Source organism: Ailuropoda melanoleuca, chromosome 1, assembly GCF_002007445.2.
Source record: "Ailuropoda melanoleuca isolate Jingjing chromosome 1, ASM200744v2, whole genome shotgun sequence".
Lineage (NCBI taxonomy): Eukaryota > Metazoa > Chordata > Mammalia > Carnivora > Ursidae > Ailuropoda > Ailuropoda melanoleuca.
In genome coordinates, this window is record NC_048218.1 from 426,720 (window position 1) to 442,971 (window position 16,252).

At 51.2% G+C, this 16,252-nt stretch overlaps 2 protein-coding genes and 1 long non-coding RNA gene across 10 annotated transcripts in view; 2 read left to right on the top strand and 1 right to left on the bottom strand.

Annotated features, from left to right (window-relative positions):
- Positions 1–3,667, top strand: part of MCM3AP (minichromosome maintenance complex component 3 associated protein) — a 50,270-nt gene extending 46,603 nt beyond the window's left edge. For 3 of the 4 annotated variants that reach the window (XM_019799480.2, XM_002919054.4, XM_034654162.1), the window contains 2 exons: positions 2,066–2,216; positions 3,362–3,667. In XM_019799480.2, the coding sequence (XP_019655039.1) occupies positions 2,066–2,216; positions 3,362–3,520 (310 nt within the window). In that variant the 3' untranslated portion in view covers positions 3,521–3,667. Of the gene's footprint in view, positions 1–2,065; positions 2,217–2,409 lie in introns of all 4 variants that reach the window. The other variant, XM_011224745.3, reaches the window with a different exon arrangement.
- Positions 449–6,679, bottom strand: LOC117801042. Of its 2 annotated transcripts, none has more exons than XR_004623405.1 (3): positions 6,553–6,679; positions 4,371–4,472; positions 449–662 (listed from the first exon to the last, which is right to left on the bottom strand). It is a non-coding gene; the product is annotated as an uncharacterized LOC117801042 (long non-coding RNA). The 2 variants fall into 2 exon arrangements; XR_004623403.1 differs by lacking the exon at positions 449–662 and adding an exon at positions 1,558–1,612.
- Positions 6,680–6,716: 37 nt separating this feature from the next.
- LSS (lanosterol synthase) overlaps positions 6,717–16,252 on the top strand; it is a 34,688-nt gene continuing 25,152 nt past the window's right edge. For all 4 annotated transcript variants that reach the window (XM_034654174.1, XM_019799482.2, XM_034654184.1 and 1 more), the window contains exons 1-9: positions 6,717–6,852; positions 7,961–9,003; positions 9,143–9,311; positions 9,735–9,873; positions 12,220–12,328; positions 13,248–13,369; positions 13,641–13,737; positions 15,583–15,718; positions 16,021–16,129. In XM_034654174.1, the coding sequence (XP_034510065.1) occupies positions 8,990–9,003; positions 9,143–9,311; positions 9,735–9,873; positions 12,220–12,328; positions 13,248–13,369; positions 13,641–13,737; positions 15,583–15,718; positions 16,021–16,129 (895 nt within the window). In that variant the 5' untranslated portion in view covers positions 6,717–6,852; positions 7,961–8,989. The remainder of the gene's footprint in view (positions 6,853–7,960; positions 9,004–9,142; positions 9,312–9,734; positions 9,874–12,219; positions 12,329–13,247; positions 13,370–13,640; positions 13,738–15,582; positions 15,719–16,020; positions 16,130–16,252) is intronic.

The following is a 16,252-nucleotide window of genomic DNA, read 5'->3' on the forward strand; positions in this document are numbered from 1 at the left end:
CCCTCTCTGTTGTGTCCCCTTCCTCCCACAGCAGCCAGACTGGGGACCATCCCTGAGTTTCTGCTCCCTTGACTGTAAACTCCTTGAACAGTGTGGTCCTCATTTCTGTCCTCTTTTCTCAGTCTCTCCTGACCTCCTCTCTGCCTGCATGTCTGCTTTGGTCAGGGTCACTGCAGACCATGAACACCCTGTCCCCGGCAGTGTTCCATACCTTTGTTTTCTCCCTCCTGACTCCCAGGAGGCCCTGAGTCCCTTTCCTGCCCAGCTGGCAACTCCCCCTAGGACTCTCCTGGTTCTTCCTCATCCCCTGTACTCCCACCTATTTTCTGTGTCATCTACATCCCCACTCCCCAGTGAAAGCATCCAGTTTCAGGGATTTTTAAATAACATCAGTATTCTGACAACTCCAAATTTATATCTCAACCCCTGAGTTTTCTGAAGTCCAGATTTGCATATCCAGCTCGTTTCTTGAAATCTTCATTAGTCATTTATAGGATGCCTGATAGCCATTTCAGTGCTAATATCCCAAATCGAATTACCAATTTTCCCCCAATCAGCTCCTCCTTTGATGGTCTCAGTTGATGGGGCTTTGTCCTTCCAGCTGCCCTGGCCAAATGTCTTGGAATTATCTCTCCACATCCAGTTCATCCATGAATCCTATTCTATTAAAATATATATTCAGAATCAGACCATTTTTTGCAGCGGGTTGTGGTCTCATCTTGGCAGACCTAGTGTGAGCCTTTCAAGTGTTACTCCTTTGCGCATAACCTTCCAGTGACTTCCTCTCCAATCAAAGGCAAAATCTTTATGAGGTAGGCAGGCCCTACATGATCTGCATCCCATTTCCTTTCTGACCTTTCTGCTCCTTCAGCATGCCAGGCAGTGCACAGCCAGGCCTTTGTGTTTGCTGAACTCCTTAGCCACCTTTGTGACATCCCCATGGTTTACCTTGCACTCACGTCCAGTCTCTGCTCAAATGTCTGCTTCTCAGTGAGGCCCTTCTTGCCTATCCCCCCAGGCTTCTGGTCACATATCTGCTTTGTCTTCCTCACCTTTAGACCACATTTCCCTTACCTTGTGTTCCTGTCTATCTCCCCTCACTGAAGTGTAAGCTGCTTACAACCAGACCTTGTGTGTTTTCTTTCAATGCTGTATCCATGGTACCTAAAATGGTGCCTAGTGTTTCGTGGGGGCTTGATAAATATGTGTTGGAAGAGTGAATGAATGTGTCATGATTTCCAAAGTAGATTTTCCTAGGTCCATATCATTTAAGCAGTTGGATCAGATTATTTTTATTGAAAAGACAAGTGTATGGAGTGAACAGCTCTGAAGTGTGTTAGGTGGCAGTGGGATATTATTTTGAGTTAATTTTAACTATAAACATCAATCCATACATTTGGATAATCCATCAAGAGATAAGAATTACTGGGGCGCCTGGGTGGGTGCAGTTGGCTAGGCGTCTGATTCTTGATTTCGTCTTGGGTGGTGATCTCAGGGTTGTGGGACCGAGCCCCACATGGGCTCTTGCTCATTGCAGAGTTGGCTTGGGATTCTCTCTCCTCCCTCTGCCCCTCCCACTTGCGTGCTCTCTCTCTAAAATAAATAAATAAATCTTAAAAAAAGAAAAGAGAGATAAGAATTATTTATAACACCAAAATAAGCCAGAGAAAATAAACCAAATGAGAGAATTACGAGTAATGTTAAGTTACATGCAAAAGCAGTTTTTGAATGAATACCACCTTTTCCATTAAATCTAATTTGGTATCATAAATAAATAAAGATTAAAATTTTTAAGAGTATGGTTCTGCTTCTCAGTTGATGTCATAACTGTTCTATCCTTAGTAAAAAGCAAAGCTTTAAAAAATTAGAAGTAGGGGCACTTGGCTGGCTCACTTGGTGAAACATGTGATTCTTGATCTTGGGGTTGTAAGTTCGAGTCCCATGTTGTAGAGATTACTTAAAAATAAAATCTTTTAAAAAAATAAAAATTAAAAAATTAAAACAATTTATAGGAGAAAAGTGAATGATAGTTAAATGTTTCCTTCCTTGTTCTCCAATGCTCTAGGTTTGAAGATCAGCTTCAGCAGTGGTTGTCTGCAGACTCAGGAGTGTTTACGGGGTCCACGTCCCTTCCCCTCTACCTTCCTCAGACTCTGGTGTCTCTGCCTCAGACTATTGAACCTGTGATGAAGACAGTGACCGCTACTAGCCCTCAGGTGGGAGGAGAGTACATTTGGCATTTGAATTAGAATTCAAGACTAAGAGAATGGTTGGGAAAAGTAATGTCTCCATTCATCGTGTGATGTGATGACCAATAAATTATCAGGTTAAATAAGATATTTTCTTAAACTTAATCTCTCAGTGTTATAGAGGCCCAACTAATTCTGTGTTTCTATTTGTGAAATGAAGGGAGAGTGGAATTAAAACATGCTTAAGAACTGAACAAAACCCATAATTGCGTGCTGGCATGCAGTGAGGGCACTGAGGAGAATAACAAAGGTGATGACGGTGGCTTCTGTTTGTGCACATAATGTCCAGGCCTTGGCATCACCCCGATCTCCCTTTCTGGGATTAACTTTCTCTGAGGAAAATTAATGAACAAGGAAGGTAAGATCACAGATGTCAGGGGCTCACCCAGGAGTGTCCAGCTGCTCTGTGGCCGAGCTGCTTTTCAAAGCCAGACTTGACTGATTCCAAAGTTCAAGGTCTTTCTACCTTACCATCCTCCTTCAGTGGTAAAAGAAGCAAAAATAGAGTTTTCATCATAGATACATAATGCTGGACAGGTAGAAAGTATGCTCCTGGACTGGCTTTAGGAAGCCCTTTGGTAGGGGAGAAACGCACATTAAGATGACATACTGTTTACATTTTATCAGTTTGGCAGATAACTTCAAAATATTTGTACACTTTGACTTACCAATTTTGCCCTAAAGAAACTACTATATATAACAAAAATTAATGTATTTTTTTGTTTATTTTTTTGTTCACTGTAGTGTTAATCATACTGCATAAAAAATGGAAACTAAATATCCGAAGATGAGAGTCTGGTTAAGCTATTACAGGTCGTACGATGGAATAGCTCATAGCCCTTCACAGTGATATTTTATTAAAATGTACTGACACTGAAAGTTGTTAATACAATCTGAAGGAAACATTCTATGTGCAGATGTCACCAGCTATATATGTGTGTGCTGGAAGAGGCTTGAAGGATGTAGGATAGATGCTAAAAGGCATGTTTGTTGAGCCCAGTAGGCCCCAGATGAAGTTTCTAACATGAGACAGAGCTACTGCCCTAGATGAGACTGTATTTGGGTTTATGGATATCCCAAAACTATTTTTAGGTTCTTTTTTATTTAAATAGAATGAAAGGACAGGGGAGCAGCTGCAGTTGTCAGAGGCAACAGGCACATCTGTGAGTGAACGGCTGAAGCACCTGGAAAGGCTGATGCAGAGTACAAGGGAGGAGGAAGTTGCCTCTGAGCTCCATCTCTCTGCACTGCTGGACATGGTGGACATTTGAGCACCTGGACCTGAGAGAGGGGAAGTCTCCAGAAGATTTTTGCTTTTACTCAAAATAATGTTATTCTCAGATGCTTGATGCACTGTTGGAAATGTGATTATTAATCATGCAAATAAATCATTTGAATGTCTAATGAGGCCTTTCCTAGTTTTCAGAATGAAAGGCTCTTTTCTCCTGGGTAGTGTCTTTGATATTTTTGTGTTTCATCTCCTCAGACTGTCACCCACCAACATATGCTCTGAGGGAGTTTGCAGCTTACATTTCTGTGTGTATCATTCATTGTCACAGCAACGTTGCAGTCACTGATGTGCCAGACATCAGTAATACAGGGACGAATAAAGCACAGGAACTGTGCTCACCAGGCCCACCTAGCTCACATCTGAGAAAACCGACTGTATATGTACCTAGCGATCTGAGGATGTGCATGGGGCATGTCCCTGCACTGGAAGCAGGGGAAGACAAGAGGATTAAGGTAGAGGAGAGAGCAGGATTCCTGGAGAGGAGTGCAGGGTGTAGCTGGGGAGAATGTGACCTAGCTGAGAGGATATGATGAAAACCTGGAGGTGCCAGCTTGGTAGTGCTGCCAAGTGAGAGCATAGGCCGACCACAGAGACCCTTGTTGCCTTATTCTGAGTGCTGTGGGAATCCGTTGTTGGAGGAAAGAGTGATTTGGTCACATTTTTTCTCTTCTCTTCTCTATTTAAAGATTTTATTTATTTGAAATAGCCATCAAGAGGTCAGGAGCAGGGAAGGAGAAGGAGAAGCAGGCTCCCCGCTGATCAGGAAACCTGATGCAGGGCTCGATCCCAGGACCCCAGGATCATGACCTGAGGTGAAGGCAGATGCTTACCTGACTGAGCCACCCAGGTGCTCTCACATATTCTTTTAAAAATGGCATATGGGGTTGGTCAGCAAAACAAGGCAGGAATCTTGAAAGGGGTGCTGCAGCCATCTAGGTGAAAAAGGAAGAGTATAATCCTGAGTTTGCTGTCAGTTGGTGTGAAGGAAAGGGATAAATCTGAGCTATCTACAGAAGGAGGCCTTGTTTTTACATTTATTTGTTTTTCTATGTTTTATTACTAATTTACCCAAAACGTTCCGCTAAGTGTAAAGCTCCTTCTAACACTATCTTATGTATCAGGTAATGTGCTAATTCTACTTTCTTACAGAGATAACCCACTGGGAAACACCCATTTTCCTGCCACAGCATGGACATTTCCTGGATTCTTAGTCCTGTATTTTCCTCTTCCTGTTTTTGCTTTCTCATTTTGATGGAGCCCATTTTCTAGCAGCCTTCTGAGCTTGCATATCTTGTCTTTATTTCTACCCTTAAATTTGATTCATCATCTGAATGGATATAGGATTTTAGTTTGGTAATCATTCCCCTATGTTTTTGTTTTTTGTTGCTGGAAATTTTACAAATCATCTCTGTCCTTGGTGTTCTTAAATTTCTCAACAACATGCTTGATGCGTTGGTCTCCCTCCCCTATTGCCCACCCAAATTGTTGTGCTGAGCACCTAGTAGTGCTTTTTTCTCCAGTAGTTACTGCTGTGTAACAAACTACCCCAAACATACATAGTAGCTTAAATTTGGGAAGGATTCAGTGGGGCAGTTTTCTTTTGGGATTTTTCATACATTGCAGTCAGGTATTGGCAGGGGGCTGCAGTCACCTGAAGGCTTGACTAGGTTGGATGTGCAAGACAAATTCACTTACATGGTTGGGCAGTGATGTTGCACTGTTGGCTGGGGGGGTGGGGGTGGTCAGCTGGGGCTTTCAACCTGAGTGGCCAATATGTGACCTCACTATGTGGCTTGATTTATAGCCATGTGGCCTCAGGGTAGTGAAACTTCTTACATGGAATCTCAGGGTTCCAAGTGCAAGTGCCCTAGTGAGCAAAATGCAAGCCCAGCTTTGGAACTCATGTGGGATAACTTTCACAGCATTGTATTGTATTATAAGCATCTGGTTACAGATGCAAAGGATGGGAACATAGATACCATTTCTCAATGGGGATGAGTGTTAAGATCATATTGTATAAGAGCATGTGAGATGGGAAGTGTTGCAGGAATCTTGTTTTGTTTTAAAGAGAGAGGGAGAATCCCAAGCAGGCTCCATGCCCAGCTTGATCTCACAACCCTGAGATCATGACCTAGGCTAAAATCAAGAGTTGGACGCTCAACTAAGCCACCCGGCTACCCCAGCAGGAATCTTTAGAAAACAATCTGCCATGCTTTTTCAGTCTGGAAAATTATCCATCTATGCTGGAGATTTTTGAAATTAATACGTTCTTCCCCTCCACTATTTCCCTTTGGAACTCCTAATATTCAGGTGTTTGACCACCTGGATTGATCCAATTTCCTTTCCTTTCCCTTCCCTTTCCTCTCTCTCCCTCTTTCTCTCTCTCTTTCATTTATTTAAGAGAGAGAGCACAATCCGAGGTGGGGGGCGGGGGGAGGCAGAGGGAGAAGCAGACTCCCCGCTGAGTGGGAAGCCTGCTGTGGGGCTCCATCCTGGGACCTTGGATCATGACCTGAGCCGAAGGCAGATACTTAACTGACTGAACCACCCAGGTGCCCTGATCCTCTAATTTTCTTTTCTCCTTTATTTTTTATATCTTTTTTTTAATCCTACTATCCTAAAATTTCTCTATTTTATCTTCCTATTCTAGTGACCTTTAAAATCTGTTGCTGTATTTCTTATTCCTGAGTCTTTTTTCATAAATGTTTCTTATTTATTGATCCTGTTCGTTCATTTATTCAGTATATATTTTTGGAATGTTTACTGTGTTTAATGTGCTAGGCATTATTCCAGGTGCTGGGGATATGGCAACAAACAAATTTCAGTCCTCACAGGGCTTATATTTTAATGGGGAGATAGGCAATAAACAAGATAAATAGGCAGTTCGGTATGCTAATTGGTGGTAAGCAATGAGGAAAATAGGGCGGGAAAGAGTGTCACATGGTTCTTGTGTCATGGGTGCAACATCATACCTCTGCGAGGACATGTTTTTGTCAAAGCCCTTTTCCATACCTTGCACCGTCTCCCATTTCTCAAAATTTCCTTTTTTGATGTGTTTTGTTGTCTTTCTTCATAGAGGCTTTCGTCAAGTGTCTGGCTCATGTTGATGATGGGGCTCTGGGAGCTTGTTGGAAGCTCTGTGTCAAGGGATACAGCTTGCCAGCTGATAGGCTTCTCCACTTATCTCCACTGGGTCTCAGATGCCAATGTTTGCAGGTCTTTTGGGGGCCATTTGCTCCAGAGGAATCCTCTTCTTACTGCCTGAAGCTGTATGGCTGAGTGGGAGAAGCGGGACTGGGCTCCTCCATGAATGTAAGTTTCACTCTGGTTTTTCTCCCGTTTCTCTGGCCACTCCTCTTCTGAACTATCGGTGCCCCGGGGCTCATCCTAAAAATCTTTTTTTTTTTTTTTTAAGATTTTATTTATTTATTTGACAGAGCGCCAGTGAGAGAGGGAACACAAGCAGGGGGAGTGGGAGAGGAAGAAGCAGGCTCCCAGTGGAGGAGCCTGATGTGGGGCTCGATCCCAGAACTCTGGGATCACGCCCTGAGCAGAAGGCAGACACTTAACTACTGCGCCGCCCAGGCGCCCCTAAAAATCTTTTCTTTGGAACACTCACTCTCTAGTTGATCTTGTCCAATCTGATGTTTTCAAACGTCACCTAAAAATAGGTAACTCCTAAATTCCTCTCTCTAGCCTTGTCCTCTCTCTTGAACACCAGCCCACTCCAGTGAACCTACTTGCATGTCTAATGAGCATCTGTTTTAATGTATCCCCAGTCTAAGTTGAAATTTTCCCCAACACCTTCTCTACTTTTGTAAATGACACCATCCTATGCCCAGTTGTTCATGCCAAAAACTTAAGTCTTTTATATCTAGTTCATTGAAGAAGCTGGAATTGGTAGGGTGCAAGTAGAGGGGAGCATTATTTTCTCCCATGACTGTCTCTAGAAACTCTTATCTGTGAATTCTCAAATGGATTTTTACACTTTTTTCCTTTCCAAGTTACTAAAAAAAATATTATTTTGCTCATTAAAAAGTCCAGTAAAGTATCGAAACTCAAACTGTGCTCCAATTGAAACCTCTTTCCTACCTTGGCTCTGCCAGACTCTGGGTTTGAGACGTGCATGTAGGCTGGAGCCCTAATTCCCACCTAATTCTTTAGGTTTGGAGACAAACTTACAGTCTGTTTTCTACTCCCAGGGAAGTGTGGAGTGGTGAATTTGGGAGGACAGCCGGGTAAAGTGCGCTCAGGCTTCTCTGAGTACACTTTCTGTGGCCTAAAGCCTGGTGGGCATCTTCTCACGGCACTTGCTGCGTGGTGCTTGGCGGGGCAGCTCTGTGGCCTGGAGGCTGTGGTGGGAGGTGGAGAGATACCTGTCTGATTTCGGGGAGGATCAGTATTGCCCTCTTGATGGCAGATCTCAGGCATGTCTTCCAAACTGGCTTTTAAAGTGGAAGGCGGGCATTTTGATACCATCTTCCCGCCGTGTCACGGTCGCCGGCTTCTGAACGAGGATGGCAAGAGGCAAGCGTCCTTTACTGACCCTCTAAAGTCTGGGTGCCCCGGGCGCCGGCAGGGCAGGGATGGGTGCACGACAGGCCTCCGGAGCCCTCGCAGCCTGCTGTCAGGCCGTCTGCCGGGGGCGTGGCGTCGGGCCCTCTGGCGCTAGACCCCGCCCCTCAGCCCGGGTCCCCGCTGCCCCCGTCCCCGCTGTCTCCGCCTTTCCCTCTTTCCTCACGGTCAAGACCTTTCACCCTCGAGTTATCCTGCGGCCCCCAAACTCCGGGCACCCCTGCGAGTGGCTGACACCGTCCCTGAGCGGCCCCTGACGCCCCTGCCTGGCCCTCCCCGCCCCGGGGCCGCGGGGGCTCGGCCTCCCAAGGAGCCTCTCCTGTCGGCGTCCTCGGTCCCCGCCGCCGTCCGTCCTCCTCCGAGGAACCTTCCCACCTCACCGCCCAGCGGGGCCGTCAGCTGCCGCCTACCGTCTTCCCCTCACGCACTCACTTCCAGCCACCCAGCCTCCTCCGGGGCACCAGCTCCTCCCTGCCTGAGCCTCTCCCCCAGATCGCGCCTGCCCCCTCGCCTCAGGCGTGCCGGGATCCTCCCCACAAGGCCGGCGGCCTCCGCGCGTCGCCCTGCAAGTCACTCCCGGGCGGACGCGAGCTCCCGGCGAGACTTCAGGCCCCGCCCTGGCCCCGCCCCTGGCTACGGTCCCGCTCAGACCCCGCCCAGGCCACGCCCTCATTGCGAAGCAACGTCGGGCTCTCGACCACTGAGGCGGCCGAGCTCGCCCTGGGCCCACCTTCGCGGCGCTCTGATTGGCTGCAGAGGCATCGGCCCACCGCTCCCCGGTGTCTGCTGAGGCGCGCCGGCGGGGGCCGGGGTATGGGACCAGGGGCCAGCGCGGGGGCGCAGGGGCGCAGGAGGCGAGCGGTGCGGAGCGGTCATGACGGAGGGCACGTGAGTCCCCGCGTCCCGGGACCCCCGAGAAGGGAGGGCGCGGTCGGGGGCGGGGAGGGGGCGGCCTGCCCGTGGGCTGCCGGACAGGATCGCGGCGGCTCAGCCGAGCGCCCTCGCGCCCTCGCGCCCTCGCTCCCAGGTGCCTGCGTCGCCGAGGCGGCCCCTACAAGACGGAGCCCGCCACCGACCTCAGCCGCTGGCGCCTGCGCAGCGAGCGGGGCAGGCAGACGTGGACGTACTTGGCGGGGGAGGAGGACCCCGGCCGCGGGCAGACGGCGCTGGAGGCGCACTCCCTGGGCCTGGACACCGTAAGTGCGGCGCGGGGCCGCGGGGGCGGGGCCGCGGGGCTGCCCAGGGCAGGAGGGGGCAGGTGTCAGGCGGGCCGTGAACTCACTCGGGGCCGCGTGGGAGCCCGCCGTGGCCTCCGAGGTGGGGTCCTCGGTGCGGTGCGTGCCGAGAGCTCCCCGGTCGGAGGAGCGAGCGCTAGGAGGCGTCGGCGCGGGCATCCCACACGCGTGGCGCCTGTGGCCTCGAGGAGTCGTGGAGATAGGTGACCGGGAACCTGACGGACGGCGAGCCTTCCTTTCGCTTGGCTGAGCGGTGCTCGCAGACTTCGGACGGTAACGGGGGAACCGCTGAGTCCGGACCCGTTGCTTTGGCCTGGGCCGTCCGTGACGTGGCTCCCGGCCTGGCCTCAGACCCCTCAGCTTCCGTCTGTCTCTCCTTGGCAGGGGAGTTACTTCAAGGACTTGCCCGAAGCCGACACAGCCCACGGAGGGGCTCTGAACGGGATGGTGTTTTACGTGCGGCTGCAGGCTGAGGATGGGCACTGGGCGGGGGATTATGGCGGCCCACTCTTCCTCCTGCCAGGTAGGTGGGTGCTGCCCAGCTTGTGGGCGAGGCCACCCTGGGGCACTCTTGAGGCCCTGGCCAGGCCCGGTTCAGGCCCATGGTGAATGCCGTGGTGTGAATAAGCAGGTGACAACCCAGGAGCTTGCTTGTGAAAGGTCTCTGGAGGGTTGCCCTGTGCCTGTGCTGCCCTGGTGTTGGTGCTGGGGGATGGGAATGAAGGCACCGCTAGCCCAGTGTTCTCAAGAGGGAAGCCAGGGGTATTCTTGTGGGGGCAGGGGAGGAGTGGCTCTTGAGTCCCAGTACAGAGTGGCAGAGGCACTCCAGGTGGAGGACCTAGCCTCTGTAAAGGTGTCAGAGGTGGGCAGGTGATGGGTAGGTTTGGTTTTTTTTTTTTAAGATTTTATTTTTAAGTAATCTTTACGACCCAATGTGGGGCTCAAACCCACAACCCCAAGATCAAGAGTTGCATGCTCTACCAACTGACTGAGCCAGCCAGACGCCTGATGGGTGGGATCTTTAAGTTTTCTCTGGGCAGGTTGGGGGAGGCCAGGCAGCTTGCACATGTGAACTTACCTTGAAGGGGTGGCTGAGGGAGCTCAGGCAGAAACCTGCAGGTTTAGTTGGTGAGTCCTAGGAGGAGTCATTTGGGCCTTCTGGGTACTGAACTGATTTGGCTAGCTAAAACCATTGTGTTCTGAGACTGTTTCACTAAATAAATACTCAGCTGTGTAAGGTGAGAAATTCCCTTCTATGAACTTATGTAGAAGGACTCTTTTTCTCCTAGTGGGAGGAGCATTGGGAATCCATCATGCTCTTGTCTCCCCTGGGCTGTACAGCATTGTATCTTCTTGTCCAGGGACCTATGGGCCTGTCCTTAGGGGTAAGTCAAGGGACTCTTTCTTCTCTTTGGCCCCTCCTGGAGCCTATTGAGCCTGTTGCCAGAGATCTTCATGGGGAGGCAGCAACACTGCATTTGCCTGCTCTGGGCAAGGTGACAGGACTTCACTGTGTCTCAGTCACCTCATCAATGACATGGGCATGATGAGAGGCTAGGTCATACGTGCACAGCACCAGGGACAGCTGCACTGTTTCATGCTTGCTATTGCAGCTCTGGGCTCTGCCTGCCGGGGCTCCTCCCCTGTGCAGGCTGCAGGTTGGGTCTTTTCCTTCCCCCTTTTGAACTTTGGATAGACCGTCTTTCTTAGGTTGGTCTGTTCAGAGGTACTATACAGGGTTTTTCCATGGCTGGCTGAGCTTTGACTGGTCCTTCCTTTTCCTGCTTTAATTTGGAAAATGCTCCTGGGGGCCATGATTCTGTATAGACAGTTCCCCATTGAGTGTGGTTCATGTGGCATTGACTATTCCCATGGGTCTTTATGAGAAGGCAGTGGCATGGCATTGGCTTGCTCTGACCCCGGGCAAGGCGTTAGGACCTCACTGTGCCTTGGCTGCCTCATGTGATGTGGGGAATCGGATTTGGTCATATGTGCACATATATGCATCACTGTGGTGAGCCCTGACTCTGGGGTCCATCCCCCTGGGCTCCAGCCCCAGCCTTACTACTTGGGGCCCGTGCCTCAGTTTCTTTGCCTGTAAAATGGGGAAGATGCTGGCTCTGTTTCTTGGCCATGTGTGTGTCTTTGTCTTGACAGCATCATAACTATAATGAAAAGAGATGGGCTTGATTTGGGATGATTTTTTTCAGTGAATCCCTGCACATCTCCAAACCTAGCTGCCCTTCTTCTAGGATGTGTCTCCGTGTGCGTGTCTTGTGGGGTTTCTGATGCCTCTGAGCCAGAGTGAGGCATGTATTCCATGGTGCGTTTTGGCTGGGGCCTACCCCAAGACACCCCCCCCCACCTCCCTTGCAGGGCACCACAGGCATGTGGCTAGGGAGGTGGGGCTGGGGATGGTCTGTGAGCATCATATTCGGGAGGGCTAGGCTGGCAAGGTTTTTTTTTTTTGGATAATATTTATTGGCCATTGGCCGTCTCCCCCATTTGCAAAATGACACATGCTAGAAAAAAACCTATAAAACAGAAAAACGTAAGCAATAAATCTTACCCTGTCCTGGGATGAGCCATTTGGTGTTTCTTTTCCAGTAGGTGTGGACAGGATTGTGGGACCCTAGAGTGGTTGAGAGGGCTTTGCACACCCCATGTAGGGAATGTCATGTGTTGTTGCTGCTCCCTGGGGCCTCACTTCCAAAGTCCCTGATGAGGCTGGAAGGAATAGCCTTCTCAGGCTCGTTTCCATGAAAAGGAGACCGCCGGATCAGCTCCCTGTAGGGTGCGTGGAAAGAGGCCTGGGCTTAGCAGTGCTGAGTGCCTGCTCCCGGTGAGGAACATCTTTTCTGCCACGTAGGCCTCCTGATCACATGCTATGTGGCCCAGATCCCTTTGCCAGCGGGATATAGAGAAGAGATGGTGCGGTACCTGCGGTCAGTGCAGCTCCCTGATGGCGGCTGGGGCCTGTGAGTCATTTTGTTACTGCACATGTGTGCATGTATGTGCATACGTGTTCTTATGTAGGAGACACACCTGTCAGGAGTGGGGTGACTGTAGCTACTATGGACCTGGGGTGGGTGGGAGGAGAACGTGGTAGGAGGGAGGTTGGCTGGGTGCTGTGTGCCAGCTGGACCCTGGTGTCCTCGGTCTCAGGACAGGTGGCTGCACACTCTGGGCATTGGTTTTATAGCTTGTGTTGTAACTGGGCTTTATGACTGGTTGAGAGACTCTTGACACTCACAGCCCCCAGAAAGCCATCTGGCTATTATCACTGAGGCTGAAGGAAGTTCTTGACTCTGGGATGGCAGCAGGTGGAGCCGGGGGCCAGGTGCTCCTCCCCATTTCTCAGTGTGCCTTTCTGACACATAGCTCGCTCTGGGAGTAGGGCCTTCCCCCAGGGTGGTCAGGTGCCTGCCCACTGTGGTCATGGGCTCTGGTACCTCTTGTTCTACATCCAGGGCTGGGGTTCCTCCTGGCGAGCTAAGTCCATACCATGGGGATTCTCCATCAGAGTTCTTGGAGAACAGCCCAGCCTCCTTTTGCCCCTTGACGGGGCCTCTGGAGCTTGTTCTGTGTGCTGTAGTGATGAAGGAGCCTTAGTTGGGTCACTGCCCTGGGACTGGTCATGTTGATTCAGGGGTGGGAAGTAAGCAGAGGGGGCAGGCAGGTCCTGCACGGGCAGTTTTACAACTGTTCAATTATGGGAGGTACGTGAATTCTTATTGGGGAACGGCAGTTCTGAGTGTTTCTTATGTTGTCATGTTACGTCAGTGAAAGGTATTTTAGCATTTTTGATTTTTCTCAGGGAATTTTGCTGAAAGCTTTGCTTAATTTCTTAGAAGTACTGAAATATGACATTCTCTTATTCCATCTCCTCTCCCCAAGGCATATGGAGGATAAGTCCACAGTGTTTGGGACTACACTCAACTATGTGTCTCTGAGAATTCTGGGTGTCGGGCCTGATGATCCTGACTTGGTACGAGCCCGGAACATTCTTCACAAGAAAGGTACTCCTTGCACAACACGTGCTGGGTGCTCCTTCCTGCAGGTAGAGGCTGTGAATGTCTCTCTTGGGGCTGGACTCACTTATCTGGGGAAGCCGCTGGTTGCACCCAGCAGCTGTGCCGTTGGGCAGTCTGCAGCAGCTCTGGAGCCTGCTTCTCATCTGGTTTTCAGGACCCTTAGCACTGTCTTCAGTTCATGCAAAAAAGGGCGCATGTGATCCCTGAGGAGCTAATCTCAGTAAGGCAGGTGATATGGGACTTTTCTTTTCCGTAGGTGGTGCTGTGGTCATCCCTTCCTGGGGGAAGTTCTGGTTGGCTGTCCTGAACGTTTACAGCTGGGAAGGCCTCAACACTCTGTTCCCAGAGATGTGGTATGCTTGCCCTTCTGTGGTTGACTTGTGGCTGGGTTTCCAGTGCCTTCCTGAGTGGGGTGACAGGCTCTGGGTCACTTGCTGCCTATCACACAGATGAGGGGGCAGTCCATTCTGTGGAGTGAGGCTGCGTTAGGCTCCTAGTGGAAGCCCTGCTTGGCTGAGTCCTGCAGACAGATGGAAGGGGTTCCCAGTTGGGCTGGAGGGAGAGAGGCACTGTGGGCTTGGGCCATGTGGCAGCTGAGTGGGGCCCCGCCAGGCTGGGAGAACTGCTGGTGTGGGGAGTGTGAAGCTCTGGTGTTGTTGCAGAAGGCTGTGCTGTCTTGTCATTATGGACTTTGTGAGCCTCTGTGGAAGTAGAAATAAGAAGGCAGTAGGCCGTGCAGCCCTTGCCAGCCTCAGCACTGGGGTGTGCTGTGCTTTTTCCTGTTTGCTTATCTTTCTGCCGGTGACTGGGAAAGTTAATCCCAGACAGCATACGTCACCTGTGAGCACTTTGGTGTGTATCTTTAAAAGAGAAGAATTTCCTTGTTAATAGAATCAAAATGCTGTTTACTCAGCAGAATCAACACTAATTCCTTATTGTGTAATAATTCTAACCAGTGTCTTAACATTTTGTGCATCTCCCCAGAATACATTCATATGTATGTAAATCCCCCAGTGTCACCTTCAGGAGGTGAGACCCCTGGTAGAGCCTGGGTAAAACCCCTGCTGGCTGTCTGGAGCCTGTCAGCAATGTCGTGGCCCCCCAGGGAGCTGTCAGGGACCTGGGGGCTGTTGTGTTAGACGACCTCGGTGCAGGTCATATTTGGTGAAGGGTTCTGATGCCAGGGTTGAGGGCCCCACCTCTGCAGCCTTGAGGGGTGTTGACGGGGGCAGAGGGTGGTGAGGTGAGGTGGTGGGAGGGGTGCTCTTACCCAAGGCTGGCATTTGAGAGGAGGTGGGGAGAGATTCTGGGGTCATCCCTGCATTCCTCACCGGCAGCTTGCCAGGTGCACCGTGGACCTGTCCAGTGTGTAAGGAGTGGGCAGAGGAAGACACTGAGCCGGTGCCGGGAGGGCGTGTGGGTATCTGGACACTGTTGTCTGTGCCCTTACGTGGTGGGCCTGGCGGTCAGTGCTGGTCTTTCCTGGAGTGGTTTTGGAGGGGTGGGTGAAGGTGTGCAGGGTGCAGGACCTGCGATCCTGAACCAGTCCAGCTGCAGAGAAGCTGTAAAATATGCCCTTTAAAGTGAGGGGAGGAGCCCTGGAGAGTGAGGGAAGTGGCCCGAGACCAGAGTTGGTGGGAGTGGTGGGTACCTGCCCAGCTCATGGCTGGCCTGCCCATGCCCCTCACACGTGAGGACAGGCTTGAAGGGAAAGTGGGAAATACCCCAGGTACCCACCCACCCAGGAAGCTGGCGGAGCTGCATATGCTAGGGTCAGGCTAAATGTCTGGGCAAAAACATGTTGGTGAAAATAACCCTCAAAGCCTCAGTCCTTGGGAAGATGTGCCAGTTCTGAAGGGTTTTAGATAAACTTTTTATTTCCGGAAAAGTTGCAAAGATAGTCCAGAATATTCCCGTAGACCCTTCACCCTGTTTCTCCATTAATATTTTATGTTACCGTGGTACCTTTGTCCCTGCTGAGAAACCCGCAGACAGTCCTGAAAGTTTAGAAGTCAAGTTTCCTGGCTTTAGATGTGTGCAGCTGAACCAGGAGGAGTGGTTGTCACTCCTGCAGACTGTGCCTGTAGGCGCCCCACAGGAGCATGGGTGTGTCATGCTGGTGGCCGTGCCGACGGCCTGGGGCTGCACGGGTGGTGCTGGAGGGGGCCAGGACCTTCTGCTGACGGGCTGTTCCGCAGGCTGTTTCCTGCCTGGGTACCTGCGCATCCCTCCACGCTCTGGTGCCACTGCCGACAGGTCTACCTGCCCATGAGCTACTGCTATGCCACCCGGCTGAGCGCTAAGGAGGACCCACTGGTCCAGAGCCTTCGCCAGGTAAGAAGTCCTGGGCAGGGACCCCCAGGCCTGGGGATCACCCTCGAGTCTGACTGTGCATGCCTGCTTGCCTGGGACCGTGTGGAGCTGAGTTCCAGGGAGTGAGGGTGGAGTCCCCTTCCCGGACCCTAGGCGACTGCCCAGAGGGGCTTGTGTGGTGGGATGGGCTCAGGGCACCTAGGAGCAGAGTCCGCCTGGGGAAGCAGGTCCCGAGATGGGGCTCCGGGTGCAGGATGCTCATTAGGGTGTGCCCCTGGGACGGCAGTGGGTGAGGGGGGTGCTGAGGTGCTGCTGCCCCCCAGGAACTCTACGTGGACGACTATGCCAGCATCGACTGGCCGGCGCACAGGAGCAGCGTGGCACCCGATGACCTGTACACACCGCACAGCTGGCTGCTCCGTGTGGTGTACGGTGGGTGCTTCCTGAGGGGCTGGCGGGCCTCCCAGGACTTGGCTGGCACCTCAAGTGATGCTGAGTCCCCTCCCCTTTCTCACCCCCTGTCGTTGGGGCCCCGTGGTGACCAGGAGGGCAGCC